This window comes from Triticum urartu, chromosome 7, assembly GCF_003073215.2.
Source record: "Triticum urartu cultivar G1812 chromosome 7, Tu2.1, whole genome shotgun sequence".
NCBI classification, from domain to species: domain Eukaryota; kingdom Viridiplantae; phylum Streptophyta; class Magnoliopsida; order Poales; family Poaceae; genus Triticum; species Triticum urartu.
Window position 1 is genome coordinate 152,850,073 of NC_053028.1, and position 15,690 is coordinate 152,865,762.

General features: G+C 44.5%; 2 protein-coding genes across 3 annotated transcripts; both read left to right on the forward strand.

The window, feature by feature from the left end:
• Window positions 1-331: 331 nt before the first annotated feature.
• Window positions 332-6,016, forward strand: LOC125520295 (O-fucosyltransferase 15-like). Of its 2 annotated transcripts, none has more exons than XM_048685180.1 (10): window positions 332-822; window positions 1,694-1,783; window positions 1,890-2,004; window positions 2,124-2,185; window positions 2,791-2,879; window positions 2,998-3,118; window positions 3,209-3,352; window positions 3,709-4,037; window positions 4,232-4,472; window positions 5,003-6,016. In XM_048685180.1, exons 1-10 carry the CDS (start codon window positions 562-564, stop codon window positions 5,312-5,314), a joined length of 1,764 nt encoding a protein of 587 aa, XP_048541137.1. In that variant the 5' UTR covers window positions 332-561; the 3' UTR covers window positions 5,315-6,016. The 2 variants fall into 2 exon arrangements, with proteins under 2 accessions (XP_048541137.1, XP_048541138.1); XM_048685181.1 differs by having other exon boundaries at window positions 698-822; window positions 1,698-1,783.
• Window positions 6,017-9,703: 3,687 nt separating this feature from the next.
• LOC125520077 (glutathione gamma-glutamylcysteinyltransferase 1) lies at window positions 9,704-14,190 on the forward strand. The gene is made up of 6 exons (XM_048684876.1): window positions 9,704-10,328; window positions 10,425-10,588; window positions 11,561-11,612; window positions 11,695-11,922; window positions 12,009-12,515; window positions 13,798-14,190. Exons 1-6 carry the CDS (start codon window positions 9,858-9,860, stop codon window positions 13,876-13,878), a joined length of 1,503 nt encoding a protein of 500 aa, XP_048540833.1. The 5' UTR covers window positions 9,704-9,857; the 3' UTR covers window positions 13,879-14,190.
• The last annotated feature ends 1,500 nt before the right edge of the window (window positions 14,191-15,690 follow it).

Consider the following 15,690-nt stretch of genomic DNA (forward strand, 5'->3'; position numbering starts at 1 on the left):
TCAAAGACGATGACTGCGGCTCTAGGGCGCTGGTCCTTAGGGGCACGTGCATGAAGACTTCTCGACTGTCATCGACAAGGTCTGGCCGGCTCTGGTATGGGAGCGGCGACAACGACGCGTCGATGGCTCGTTTAGGCGGCGGCAATGGTCGCTCCGTGGTCACTCGATGTAATTTTTATTATGTTTGAGGTGCTTTATACTTCCGATGAATCTTTATAGTAGATTTGATCCTTTTCAAAATAAAGAAAAAGAAAAGGAGGAAGAAGCACGCTCACCTCACGTGTCCGTCCGCACAGCTTCCTTCCTTCGGTGCCACGCTTACAGCTAACGAACTTTTTAACCCATCCCTCCCTCCTCCGATCTGCACACAACTCCAGCGTGCAACACACTTTCCATCAATCAATCAATTAAACTAAGCTCGCATTCAATCGCAGCCGCACTCCGCTAAACCCACGCCGATCATCCCACTCCCACCCACGCAGCTCGCTCGATTCCCACTCCCACCAAATCCCCTGCCTCCCCGCGCGCGCGCCCGAGATCCAAATCCGGCCGCCGCCCGCGATGCCGGAGGCGGCGTCGCCGCCGCCGCTGCTCCCGCCGCCGGCCTCTGCGAGCTCCCCGGCCGCCTCCGTGCTGCGGGCTCGGCGGCGGCGCAGGGCGTGGCGCCGCCCGCGCGGGCTGCTCTGCTGGGGCGCCCTGGTCGCCTTCTTCTTCCTCATGAACTGGTGGATGTTCTCCCACCTCCAGGACCCCGCCACGCGCCCGCGCTTCCGCCTCCGCCGCAACCCGCCCCGCGCGACCAACTCCTCGCTCTCCACCCTGGTAATGCCGGTGCTTCTCTTTGAGTGCTTCCTGGCTTTGATCCGGCTTAGGTCCTCGGGTTATGCTTGCTTCTAGGGGACGGAGAACATGGCTCGGTGCTACATTCCGCAACCTGGCTTTTTGGTTAAGAGGGTTTTTAGCCGGCGGACTTGAAAGAGTGCAAAATAGCAAAATGCAGTGTGTCGCGATGTTGAGCTACTATTTCATAAGCTTCAAAATTAATGTTGTGTTCTTCGACAAATACTTCGTAGTTGTACATCTACTATCCGTCAACTTGCTTTAGTACCATTGAGCTCAGAAACCCACTCTCTTGAGGTCATGGAAATTTATGGAGAAAAAGGACAGCATTTTCATGATATGCGCCTACCATGTCAGAAATTTCAAATCTAAATTCGAACTACACATCGAGAAGGAAAAAAAAACAATCCTGCTGTCAGTATTGTCTGACTCTGTGGGCTATTACTCACCTGATTTGGATCAGACATTATTCACAGCAGAATTCGTCCTTTCCGTTTATCAATGTGTAGGCCAAATTTGGGTTTGAATTTTTATGTTATTGCAGGTGCATGCTGTGTTAATGTTGATATTTCGTTATTTTCAGAAATTTTCATGACTGTTAGAGGATTTCTCTCTGCTTGGGAGCACCGGGGGTACTATAATCCCAGGACTAGTCAATACACCCTCCTTATTTCCATTACTGGCATACATTATTGTTTTTACGGACAATGTCATTATGGGATGCCATGTAAGGTGCATCTTGCTTGAGGGAATGAAAGCTATCTTCTTTTTTTTGTATAAAGATAAACATGTATGCTGTTGGATATAATATAACATTACCGAGGGATGATTTTGTGTTTTCAAATGTTTCAAGGAAGAGGTGAATGCTACTGAAAAGGGGAAGAGGCCTCACCCGGTCATGCTCACACGCTTGCTCGCTTTGGCGGCCCATGCTTTGGCAGAGGTAGCAAAGCATTCATAAATGCAACTATGTGTTCATCTCAAGTTCAAAGTTGGTTCGGATGTTCATGAAAACTTTTCTTTTTTAATGTGTACTGTTAATCACCTAGGCAGATAATAGGCCAGAACCCAAAGACCTATGGAAAGAGCCAATAAATGCTACTTTGTGGAAACCTTGCTCTGACCAAAGGGATTGGGAAGCATCAGGCAATATCAGTTCATCAGGTAAACATTACTGTTGCTGTTTTGCACATACCCACACAGTATCAATGATCCCCCCCCCCCTTTTGTTTTATGATTTATCACTCTGTTGTTTTAATTAGCCTCATGTTTGTTAACTACAGAGGGAACCAATGGTTACATCATCATCAGTGCAAATGGTGGAATAAACCAGCAAAGGGTAGCAGTGAGTAGTCCTAACTTGTGTAACATCAGATGCACTCTATTTAGTCCTCAAGGTTTTAGTGTGGAAGAGGTCTGCAGTTGTTACATGCAAATAGACTATGGGAAGAAGACTCTGTTTTCTTCGTTCCTTGATGGATTGGAGGATGGTGGTTTACTTGAGTTCTAACATCATACGAGACTCTGGGTTGTTCATTACCTGAATAATTGTAATCAATATCACACTTTACTTCATTTTAAGGGGTCATAAATTTAATGCATTTCATTTTTAAAGCAAGTTATGACTTATCCAGACTATGTACTATGTTCTGTGTTGAATCCGTATCCTCTTTATAAAAAGGGTTGCCATAAATATGATGTCAAAGCTTGGCCAAGGATGACAAACATCATTAGCATGAATCCCACAAGACTCTCACTTCACAGCAAGTTAGAGCAAGAGGATTGTAAACATTTTATTGTCTTATGTAATTTGAAACATCTTTCAGTTTTGCTGGTCTAATTAGAAGAAAAAATCTTGGAAGGAAACTACAGTTCAAGCTCTAGATTTCTTAACTGCTATTCAAACTTATTTCATTAATTTTAACTGCATTCTGGTTTATCTTCTAACAGATCTGCAATGCCGTTACCATATCCCGGTTGCTCAACGCAACTCTTGTCATTCCAAAGTTCTTGTACAGTAATGTTTGGCTGGACAAAAGGTATATTTCAACATTTCCTTACAAAATAAGTTAATCTTAGTCTTATGTGTTGATAGCTTCTGTCAGTGGTTGAATAATTCTATTATGTTCTAAAGTACAATTAAATTCAATATCTTAGCCAGTTTCGAGATATATATCAGGAGGATTATTTTATCAAATATTTGAAACCTGATATTCGGATTGTGAAGGAGCTTCCTTTGGAGTTGCAATCGTTAGATTTGGAGGCAATTGGTAGCCTTGTAAGTAATCTCTGATTTCCAGAAAGCTCTAGAGGTGGAAAAATGGTTTTGATGCTCATACTGTATTGCCCAACTCTTATTCTTCTGTAGGTTAATGATACAGATGTCATGAAAGAGTCAAAGCCAAGTATATATGTAAAAAAGATACTACCAATTTTACTGAAGAACAGAGTTGTCCACTTTGTAGGATTTGGCAACCGCTTATCTTTTGACCCGATACCTTTTCAACTTCAGGTATTGTCATTTTCTATTGTTTGTTTCCATTTACCTGCAAAGCCATATGCGTGTTAAATACCATGAGTTCTCTTCAAACATTGTTAGTCTAGGTTGCATAAATACTGGTGGTGGGCAGTGTATTTTTTACAAAACGCATACCAGAGCTATGACACGAGTTCCAACCCATAAGAGATACAATGAAGAAGCTATAACTATGTTCGTTTGCCAGGTTTCTTATTTCTCTGTTCCTGATTTAGCCACGTATTAAAATTACATACATGAAACATGGATAAAGCATTAGAATTTCACTGTGTTAGTGAGAAATGATAATTTGAAAGCATGTTCTAACTATATATGTGCTAACTGTTCTACAGAGATTGCGATGCAGATGTAACTTTCATGCTCTTCGTTTTGTACACAAAATACAAGAAACTGGTGCATTACTTGTAGAGAGATTGCAAGGCCACATGCCCCATCTGTCGCCTTTGCAAGATAATCTTTTAGGTCATTTTGCTGGGAAATCCATCCCTAGTGGGAACAGGAACGAGTCGTCCAAATATCTAGCAGTTCATCTCAGATTTGAGATTGATATGGTTGCATACTCAATGTGTTACTTTGGTGGTGGGAAAGATGAGGAAGAGGAATTAGAGATGTATCGTCAAATTCATTTTCCTGCTCTGACAGAAATCAAGAGGACAACAAAGTATGTATGCCATCCTATGCTTTCCATTTCCAGTTACTTTTTGATGCCCTGTTTGGGCATTCATGACAATGAAATGATCTTCTTTGTATGTCTAATGTTGAAAAATGTTCCATCCGAATCAAATGCTGTCCAGTCAAATATATTTTGCCTTTCAGAAAAAATATATGTTTCTGAAAGTCCAACTATTGTTTCAGGTTGCCCTCTGCTGCTTTCTTGCGATCTGAAGGCAAATGCCCCCTTGCACCTGAAGAAGCTGTGCTTATGCTCGCTGCTATTGGTTTCAAGCGCAGGACTAGTATATATATTGCAGGTGCTGAAATTTATGGAGGGAGGCATAGGATGGCTGCCATAAGTCGCCTTTATCCTGCTTTAGTAACTAAAGAAACACTTCTGTCCCCATCGGAGCTTGAACCATTCAGAAACTTCTCATCGCAGGTAATTTTTGATAAGATGTTTTATTTGATTCCGTATATAGGTGGAAAATTATGCAAACAAAGTGTTGTTAGACATGGATGTAAACCATTCATAAGCAAAGACACTTCTTGAAGGCCTTAAGCCTCGGATGGGTATGGACCTTAGATATAGCCTGCAATTTGATTGAAATGTATACAAGTTTGCATGTGCAACACCAGGAATGCTCTAATTGTATGTGCTCCACTCCAAAGGTGGCTCATGTGGGCAGCTTAAGTATTTCTTTTGCCAGTTCCGTACTAAAGGTGACTTATGTGTGAAATTCAAATTCGAACCACTAGAGTGGCACACATGATAAAGAATATTACTAATATCAGAATTTTGAATGAAAGTCTGCACATGCATGATAAAGAAGTGGAACCTTTCGTTTTCGAGGGTCAGCACGAACAACTGTGTTCTAATTGGGAGCTCTGCTCCTTAATTCGAAAAAAAGCACCTTATGCATTCTAATTATACTTGATGAAATAATTTCTTTTTTCTCTTGCCATTTGCAGTTGGCAGCTCTGGACTTTATTGCATGTGCATCAGCTGATGCATTTGCTATGACTGACCCAGGCAGCCAGTTCTCTTCTCTTGTTCAAGGATACCGCATGTACTATGGTGGTGGGGACCTTCCCACATTAAGACCAAACAAGCGTCGCCTAGCCAGCATACTTGTGAAGAATGCCACAATAGAGTGGAAGGAATTTGAAACAAGAGTAAACAAACTCATACAGCAAACTAAGCAAGTCCATGAGAGGCCAATTGCGAGGAGCATATTCAGACATCCGCGTTGTCCAGAGTGTATGTGCAGAACAGATAATTGAGACATTTTGGAAGTTTCTTGAGCTTGTAACTGTATTATGCAGCCAGTGGCCCAGAGCTTGTTTTGGCTCTTTGGCTGATACCTCGACATGAAGCACCACTGGAATCAACTTGGAGATTGGGTGACAAAGTTCTCACTTTAAGCTGAACAACAACCTTGCATTCTAAATATGGTTCCAGCACAGCTGATTGGGATCAAATTCAATTTACTGACTGCTCTGATCAGTTTGACATTGCGTTGGATTTGGATTGTGGTAGATCAGCAACTAATTTTTGCATCTGAGCTACGGTGTTGCTGCTGCCGTATTTTTGATAGGTCAGGCTGGGAACAGCATTGTTACCGTGAGTGTATTATCTGTATATCTGACAGATGGAAAAGCAACTATATTATTTCTGTTCAGAGTTCAGAAGATCTATCATTTGTCAACACAGGCTTCTGGCTTTGTGCGATTGGAGCATGCCATATCAATTGTGGTTTGTCCATCATTTGTTGAGTCAAGTTCTCCAACTCGCTGTACATTTTGTTCTCATTCCTTTTCAGTGGGTAATGTTGTACTATACGAGCTGTACATATTGTAAGTTCATACCAAAGGGCAAAGTTAGCAATGCTGCCATTTTGTGTATCTATACATTGTGTATCATCAAAGTGCAGACTTGCAGTGTCGTGCTGCTGCTATGAGGACGATCTCCATTCTCTTTTCGAATTTCCTCATGATTTTGGCAGAAATACTATTGAAATTTCTTACTAGCTCCTGTTCTTCTGCTTCCAACTTGTACAAGTAGTACCTCTGCAGCTCCCTCTTGGTATGTCATATGGCTGTCTGAATCCTTGATGGCTGGGGCCTATCAATTGAACAGTTGCTTGAGATTACTGAAGTTTCAGTCACTTTGTTGTTAGCTTTGTGATTTGCATCTAATGAAGGTAGATTTTATGGAAAGTGGATGTTTACCTTTTTAAAGGAAGGTTGGCTGTTTACTTGACTGGTCAAAGTACTTTCTTAATGGACCAGCTCATAATATGTGCTACTATAAATCTATCAGCAACCCAGATGGGTTGACTAGGATGGCCTAAAAATGATCAGATCAAAATATAAGAAAGAAGGATTAAAAATGTTGGCACAAAACCCTGACAGAAGTTTAAAATTTAAAATCAACAGACATAAATTATCACAATTTAAATAGAACAACATGTTCTATATACATGGCATGAATCATGCCCTTTTCTGAAACGTGCAAGCACAAGTGAAATATGGTGCGACTTTGGGTTAGAAAGTCAACTTAGATTGCAATAACTTCTGCTGCCTAGGAATTAGCAAAAGTGTAATACTTCTTCTTTTCGAACCGTGCAAGAGAGCTATTACATGTAATCAAATAGATTTAATAAGATGACCGCATGCATCCTTCTTATTGAAGTATAATGTCCGGCCCTCAGATCTGGTTAGGTGCATAAACTTACAACCAAAAGGTTCAGGGTTTAAAACCCAATAAATACAATAAATAATTGCGGCCCGCCCTGCTTCCGCTACCCACGTCATAAGCTCCAAAGGAGCATAGCCGTAAGGGTCCCAGAGTCTTTTTCCAGATCCTTTAATCCGGGTTTTCTTCTCTCTTGCCGGTCATTTTGATCGGCGTCTATTTTTTTGGTTTTCTGATCTATGATCGATTTACATCGCCCACCGTCATTCGTCATCTTCAACACGCGTATACTTCATCGTCTTCGGTTGGATCCGTCGTCGCACGGACTTAACGCACAGCCGTGGCAGCTGCTCGCGTTGTCCCGCGTCCCACGCTACATGTACTCTGGCTACCTCCTCGAGCGTTGGGCGTTGGCCGATTCTCCGCGTGGCCCCGCGTCCTTGCATGTGCTACATCGGCTTAAGCCTTGATCGCCCGTGCATCCCGCGTGGCAACGTGTGCCTAGCCTGGCCGAGGCCGGTTGCATGTAGGTGCTTGTGTTGGCACCCGAGATTGCACCTAAGGGCTGCGCATCTGCACCCGCTCCTGCCAAGTCCGGCCCCTAGCGGATTGATCATCTGAGTGCTCGTGATTTATTTTCACGGACGTCGTTAAGTACAACGCGTCTCTTCGTTGATCGAGCAACGGGTTGTACCTGCGTTGTTTCTTTGGACCGCAGCGCCGTCGTCCCGTGGTTTTCCTCGTGGCTGCACTGATCTGCGTCACAGCTGCGTCGTTTCTTCGGGTCGTAGTGTCGCGGCATGTGATCCCCGCCGTCGCCCTGAGGCCATTCCCGTGATTGCACCACCTCGCGCGCTGCCGCTGCGTCGCCCCTTCGGGCCGTAGTGCCGCGGCCCGCGGTCAACCGCCGCACCGGGGCCGTCCGCTCCAGGCCGTCCCCGAGACTGCACCGCCCCTCGCGCTGCCGCTGCGTCGCCCCGTCGGGCCGTAGCGAACGTGGCACGCGATCCCTGCAACCGTCCTGAGGCCTTCTTCGCTGTCGCCCCGACCTGCCCGCCGCCGGTGCGTCGCCCCTTCGGGCCGTAACGCTACGACCCGCGGTCCACCGGTTCACGTGTGTTGACTTCCACGTGATATGCGCCGCGCCACCTCCCTTGGCGCGGGAACGTCACCGCCCGCACCGGTCTTCGTCACGCTGTCGGGTTCATTATCGTCTACTTCGAGCACCGCCGCCACGCTCCTTCTCTAGCCGCCGCTGCCTCCTCCTTAGGCCGCCGCCACCACTGCTCTTCTTCCGCGGCTCCACGACGACTACCTTGACACCGGCGACCCCGACTCGACACCGACCATGGCATTCTTCGCATGGCTACCTCGACTACAGCTACACCACCTACGCTCTCGGCTACATCGACAACCGGCACAAAGGGCTACCGCCTTGCTTGAGCAACCTCGTCGGTTGCCACTCCAGCCACGACTCCGCAATGCATCGCCCCTTACGACTGTGGGGGAGGGGGGGGGGTGTCCGTCGGCTTCCCTTCGGATTATTCTCCAGCCTCACCGCCTGCGTTGCTACCGTTGTGACCGCGGGAGGATGTTGAGGATTGTGTTTAGTTTGGAAATATGAGATAGACTAGGATATGTCCCAGCTTGTCTTGTACTCCAAGTTGTCCAAGTTGACCATGTACTCCTATATATATGCCCATGAGACTCAAGCAACACAACAACGACTATTCCACCAATCCCTCTCTCCTTTCTAACACTTTCTTCTTTCTTCCCTCCAACTTCCTGCCACTCCTTCCCCTTCCATTTCGTTTTCATGTTCGAGCTTGTTCGTATTATCACCTTCCCAAGAAGATTGGAGGAGATCAAAAGTGATTTTGACCTGCAACAGATTTATATTAGTCCCCCTCAATCATCTTCAATCCCCATCAAACCCAACAAGCCCTTAAGGTGTTGACAAAAGAGCCAACCAAAGTCATTGGTTGTAAGGTTTTTGGCATGATCAGGATATTTTTAAACCCATAGCCAAAGGTGGTAGTTGTCTTATTGTTAATGTTCATCGGTCGTTATGGTGTGATGTTGGTACTCCTATCTCTCTTTTGTTGTAAGAAAATGTAATGTAACTAATTATGGCCTTTTTTATTTTTCCCCTCAGAAATAATCAAGACATAATTATTGCGAAAGACTAGGGATGAATGTGGCACATACTGCGAGTAGTAATAATGATTTTTTAGACGACGTAATAAAAATGAATTTAGGGTGTAACAAATGTCCAATTAACCCCATTAAAGGCCATGATCCATTTCGTTTCACACAGTTAGGAAAAAAGGTTATTCATCCCCAACAATTTGGTTTTGGCTACTATTCATGGTTAAATTTGTCATTTTTCTTCGGAAATGATAAATCGCGAATGTTCGGATTTTAAGCATGACAGCTCGAATGTTTTTCATGAAAACTTTAGTTCACGCCTAAACCTGATCATTGGTCGGGCCGGGCTTGGGACAAAAACGAATTTAAGCCGGGCTTGGGCCGGGCTTAAATGTTCGGATTTTAAACATGGCAATTTTCTGAAAACGAATTGGGACAAAGTTGTCATGTCTTAACAACTAAAGTTGCCACCTCGCGTCAACTAAAATTGTCGTGAAAAAACGTTCCGGATGAAATGCTTAAAATCCGAACGTTCAAAATTTATCGCGGTCCATTTTTTTCATGACATGTGGATCACATTTGTGTTTGAAATTCGGTGCCACGGTAGACACACATTCAGTCAACGTCGCGTGCAGAATTTTGTACGAATATTGGAGGGATATTATAAATCCATTTGCCGGCAACCGCAATCCAGAATCGGCCGCAGGATATGTACGAATTCCGACGAAAATTGACAGCTACCAGAAGAAAATACCACGGAAAGAATGTCAACTTTGGGCGAAATTTAAGCATCGAAATTAGGGAAGTGGAGCAGCACAACTGGCGGTCGACAGCGAGGCGCCGACGACGACTCCCAGGTTGAAATCCCATTGAATTTCAGGGGCGGAGGGAGAGGAATAAAAACGAGGAGAGCCGGGCCGACCGACAGGTGGCGAGATCCCCCGAAGCCGTCCGTACACTCGCAGCAGATCGGCCGGCGCGATGGAGGTGGCGTCGCTGTACCGGCGGGTGCTGCCGTCGCCGCCGGCGGTGGAGTTCGCGTCGGCGGAGGGGAAGCGGCTGTTCGCGGAGGCGCTGCAGGGCGGCACCATGGAGGGCTTCTTCAACCTCATCTCCTACTTCCAGACGCAGTCGGAGCCGGCCTTCTGCGGCCTCGCCTCCCTCTCCGTCGTGCTCAACGCGCTGGCCATCGACCCCGGCCGGCCGTGGAAGGGGCCCTGGCGCTGGTTCGACGAGTCCATGCTCGACTGCTGCGAGCCCCTCCACAAGGTCAAGGCCGAGGGCATCACCTTCGGCAAGGTCGTCTGCCTCGCGCACTGCGCCGGCGCCCGGGTCCAGTCCTTCCGCGCCGACCAGACCACCATCCACGACTTCCGCGCCCACCTCACGCGCTGCGCCTCCTCCCAGGACTGCCACCTCATCTCCTCCTACCACAGGAGCCCCTTCAAGCAGGTTGGTACACCCTCTCTCTGTTCCTCAATTCCCCAAAATTCCCCCCTGCTACTGGATCACACACAATGTCTGATGCGGCGTGCGGGGGTGCTGCAGACTGGGACTGGCCATTTCTCACCGATCGGCGGGTATCACGCCGAAAAGGACATGGCGCTCATCTTGGATGTCGCGCGCTTCAAATACCCTCCTCATTGGGTTCCATTGACGCTTCTCTGGGATGCCATGAACACGACTGATGAAGCAACAGGGCTTCTCAGGGGGTACCTTCTATTACCCATCTCTCTGTCTCTTATTATCACAGTTTCCTTGGTCAACATTGTACTCCTGTATAAGATGCTGTTGGAATGTAGTTCAGTTCGCTGTCCTGTTACCTTGTAGTCAAACAGGAGATTTGGGATTAAGCAGCTGCATTTAGGCTACACTACTGTTCATTGATTATCTGGATACACGCTGCTGCTTTGATCTTGTATTGACATGCGGTTTACTAATAGTTCTAAAATTAATATTTGGTTTAAGAAAACCTGCTCTGTATGGTTGGTATTTTTATGTACTTTGGTATCATAGATAGTAAAATTTGCAACCTGCCCTATGGGCTGCAGTTTCATTTTTATTAGGTTCTTGAGCCATGTTATTGCAGGGAGCATCTTGATTTCTTCAGTTGCAATTGTTTAGTTCATTTCCTTTTTGCCTTCTTGATTAGCTCTACATGCTTCATTGGGAAAGACTGGGTGTTTGCTCTAACTCAATGCTACTTGAGGTGCCTGATTATTTTGGTTCTGATGTAATGCTACTCCAGTTGTAGTTTAGTACTCCCTCCGTTCCTAAATATAAGTCTTTTTTAGAGATTTCAACATGGACTACATACGGATGTATATAGACATAGTTTAGAGTGTAGATTCGCTCATTTTGCTTCGTATGTAGTCCATATTGGAATCTCTAAAAAGACATATATTTAGGAACGGAGGGAGTAGTTCTTACAACTAGCTGGCTAGCTGCATTATATCATGTGTCTGTGTAGAGTCGTAGACCTTGACATCACATTACACATGTTTTATCTCCTGTACATTCAGATCTTTCCAGGTAACCGACTGTAGACCTGCCTGTTTATTTAGAGAAAACATAGACTGCAAAATTGAACTGTTGTTCTAGTTCTTCCTATGGAAATTCAAAAATAGGTTATGAAACTGCAGTGTTGCATGCCACCTTATGATGGTGTTGTCTTTATTTGATAGGTTCATGCTTGTATCAAGGCGCAGTTCAGCTCCTTCATTGCTCTACACAGTGGTAACATGCCATTGCTATGCTGTATCAAATGCAAATTGACATCTTCGATTCTCCTTTTCTCATTGCTTCCAATTTTTTGAAGAGTTGCGGCCATGGAAGTTGGAAAAGCATGGCAAAGTATTGTGTGGAAGATGTACCCAATCTACTGAAGGATGAGAATCTAGACAATGTTACAACACTTCTGTCCCGCCTAGTGGAATCTCTCCCAGCTAATGCTGGAGATTTGATCAAATGTGTCATTGAAGTTAGGAGAAAAGAGGAAGGTGAATCAAGCTTGAGCAAAGAGGAGAAAGAAAGGCTTTTTTTGAAGGTCAGTTTCCTTTTGCTTTGCTGATGCTGATTTACCGTTACTGTTTCTCCCTTGCATAACACACCATATACTCTGTTAATTTTCAGGAAAAAGTATTACAGCAAATCCGTGATACTGATCTTTTCAGAGTAGTCCACGAACTGCAATATCCCAAGGGGCTATGTGGTAGTTGCTCATCTTCAAGTGATGAAGATTCGCTTGCCGAGATTGCAGCCACTGTGTGCTGCCAAGGAGCTGCATTCCTATCTGGTAACCTTGTATCTAGAGATGGGTTCTGCTGCCGAGAAACATGTATCAAATGTATAGAAGCAAATGGTGATGGACTAAAGACTGTTATCTCAGGAACCGTGGTATCTAAAGGGAATGAACAGGGTGTTGATTTGCTTTTACCAACATCCTCATCAAAAACAAGCTTATGCAATTCAAACTTGAGGAGCAAGATTGTCAAGTATCCATCAAGCACAGATGTTCTAACTGTCCTACTGCTGGTTTTACAGCCTAACACATGGCTTGGCATAAAAGATGAGAACGTGAAAGCTGAATTTCAGAGTCATGTTTCAACAGACAATCTTCCTGATCTTCTTAAACAGGAGGTGCGTTGATTCAGCCCAAGTATCTCACGTTTCTATTTACCTTGCTCCTTAGCAACATGTTTTAAATTTATTTTCTCTAATGCAAATTATATCAAGCTTTGTGCTAAATGAATCAGTAATTCAGTATCCTATTAATACTCAGTAGGAAACCTGAGATAGGTATCCGAAACCAGCACCATTAACGACAGACAAATAGAAAGCGCAACTGAATCTTTTTTATCCTCTTTACACTAACGAAGTTAATCTTATGTACTTCCTGTATTGAGTGTGGTAGTCTGGGACTCTGTGATATATTGCAAGTTTTGACTTTCTGTTGTATTTGGGGTGTCTTAGGCAGTGGTAATCTGCTACATGAGTCCATGAATTGCCCACAGCTTGCATAGCCTATTCTAACTTCTTTTGGTTTTCCTGAAATGAATTTGGTTCTGGGTGCATCTTTTTTATGTCTTTTTATTTAAATTTATCTTGCCACATTGCGCTTTGAGCCGGCTAACTCCTACAGATGCAGACATTGGTCTACATGCCATCATATAAGATGGATATTCTAAGTTATAGCAAGTTTTCATATGAATTCAGGAGCTGAGTTGTGTATCAAACTGTTACGGGCACATATGTGAGTAAGAAACGTAAGCGAATAGGTGAAAATGAGATTAAGGGTAAGGATACAAAAAACGGATCTACTATTGCAGCAAGTCAGTACTCGGAACCACGTGGTTATCAGCCGGTTACTGTCTTACTGGTCTTTATGTATTTTCGTCCTCAATGTCTGTGCTCCTTTGGTGATTCATGAGCATTTACGACAAGGTTTTCATTTAATTTGGTGTTAGAACACCTCTTTCCAGATGGGTATCTACTTTACCAGCCCAGCTCATGCTGTCAATTTTCCTGACTGATCTCTCTCTCTCTCTCTCTCTCTCTCTCTGACAGCAGACTGCTACTTTTAATCATCATTGTACCCACATGTTTTTCTTCCTGAATAAGCCTAAATTCCATGGGACAGTCCCATTCGTATTCCCATGAGAGGAAACAATAGTTAATTTATTCCTAAATGAACTCCCAAAGCCTATTATGTACTCCCTCCGTTCCCAAATATAAGTCTTTTTTAGAGATTCCAACAAGTGACTACATACGGAGCAAAATGAGTGAATCTACACTCTAAAATATGTCTACATACATCCGTATGTTGTAGTCCATTTGAAATGTCTAAAAAGACTTCATTTAGGAACGGAGGGAGTATGAAGTATTATATGTACTGTAACTGGATTCTGTTTCTTGTTAACAGATACTGCATCTAAGGCGGCAGCTCCATTATTTGGCTGGTTGTAAAGGACAGGAGGCATGTCAAGAGCCTCCATCCCCTTAGTGACGCTGCTGCGACAATCTGCTCACTTGATTAGGAGATAAGGCCCTTGGAGATCCCACGAGCATACTATCGAGGCAAAAATATATGATTCAATAAACAGACTTACTTCGTGAGGTAGGAGGACATACTAAGGATCAAGTAATAGGATTTTGAGAGAGTATTGGAGCCAAGATAGCTGGTAACATCCTGGTTACCGGTCTCTTTTGGTTCACTATATATGTAAATTCTTTTGTGTTTATATAATTTTCTTCGACTATGTACCCATTCGGTTCCATTAACCATGAACACCAAGATTTCACTGAACTAGTAAAACACCTGTCAGCCAACGTGGAGACACGGAATAACCTGCTTCTGTGTGGAACTGATAGATTCACAGGAGCAAAATTATACAGATGCCAGATCGCAATGAAATTTAAATTGGTATTCACAACAGATATGCTACTTGGTATCCAATTGTCAGACTAAGCCTGCATGAATAATAGCCGGCCACCTGACAGTGAGTGTTGGTAAAAATGCTACTCCCTCTGTTTTTGTATACAAGGTCACTTCTTGTTTTTTTTGTCAAACTTTGACTTGTAATTTTGGTGTTCATAATATGGGTTATATACTTATATGTCATCAAAAAATATATCAGCAGAAAGTTCTTTGAAATGTGCATCCAATGACATGTTTTTTGTGGCACATAGCTCACATTTTGTTGGTAAATTAATAATCAAAATTAAGCATAAATATATGACGTGGTCTTGTATACAAAAACGGAGGGAGTACTGAAATTTATAGCTACTCAATCCCGACTACTTGGAGTGCAAGCCGCTTGTTCCTCTGCGCTGACCTGTAGCGACAGTAGCTCAGCATTTGATATGTTTCGTGTCTACTATCGAAAGAGACGGCCTTTCCCTTTTCAGAAGCTTGTTTCGCATATAAAAGTGTTTAAGAAGCAACCGCTATAAACAGAACTTGGCGGCTCTAATCCTTGTGATAAGAAATGTTGGAGTGCAGCTATTGCTGACTGATGTGGCAAAAAGGACTTGTTGACCAAGGCAGAGAAATCGGGGAACTGCTGCCTTGTGGAAGGGGGTGTCAAGATCAAACGACTTGTTTTACTTGCTTCCCAAGAAGTTGTTTTTTTTTTCCTGGAAAAAACCTCCGATCCATTCATCTACTGTTAAGGTAGTAGAAAGACATTCGAAGTAAAACTCATATTCAGGTTCTTAGAACACCTAACGATGACTACAAGCATAGGAGTGAGTTGAAGACACACCGCCGTTATCACCCATCACCGAAGCCGGCAAACCTTCTTGTAAACAGTCAGAAACGATGACTACAAGCATAGGAGTGAGTTGAAGACACACCGCCGTTATCACCCATCACCGAAGCCGGCAAACCTTCTTGTAAACAGTCAGAAAATTATCGTGCTAAGACCCCAGAGGACCAGCACACTAGTACAACAAGCGGCGATGATGAAGAAAAGCGTATATTGAAAAAAAATTCAACCTGTGAAACGCGGGAGCGGAGCAACCAGATGTCTCCTCCGCCCTCTCCTCCCCTTCCGGCGTCCGCTCCCTTGCCCGCGGCGCTGCACGCCCCCCTGCCCGCGGCCTCCGCTCCCCTCCCGCTGCGGTACGTCGACCTGGCTCATGCGTCCCTGTGCCTCTTCCTGGCCTGGGGGAGGAGGTCTGTCTCCCCCACCTCCCTCGTCTACCTGCCTCCTGCTTCGAACCTTCAGACCACCTTCTCTGTCTAGCTGTCTCCTCCTCTAAGCTTTGGTTCGATGAACTGCTCGCTGGAGCCCTTCTTCAAGCCTTCATTGGA

Coding starts and splice junctions, on each gene's coding strand:
- LOC125520295 (XM_048685180.1), top strand. CDS start 562: ATGCCGGAGGCGGCGTCGCCGCCGCCGCTGCTCCCGCCGCCGGCCTCT. Junction 2,005..2,123: donor AGGCAATATCAGTTCATCAG/GTAAACATTACT, acceptor TGTTAACTACAG/AGGGAACCAATGGTTACATC. Junction 2,880..2,997: donor AATGTTTGGCTGGACAAAAG/GTATATTTCAAC, acceptor TCAATATCTTAG/CCAGTTTCGAGATATATATC.
- LOC125520077 (XM_048684876.1), top strand. CDS start 9,858: ATGGAGGTGGCGTCGCTGTACCGGCGGGTGCTGCCGTCGCCGCCGGCG. Junction 10,589..11,560: donor GCAACAGGGCTTCTCAGGGG/GTACCTTCTATT, acceptor TTTATTTGATAG/GTTCATGCTTGTATCAAGGC. Junction 11,923..12,008: donor AAGAAAGGCTTTTTTTGAAG/GTCAGTTTCCTT, acceptor GTTAATTTTCAG/GAAAAAGTATTACAGCAAAT.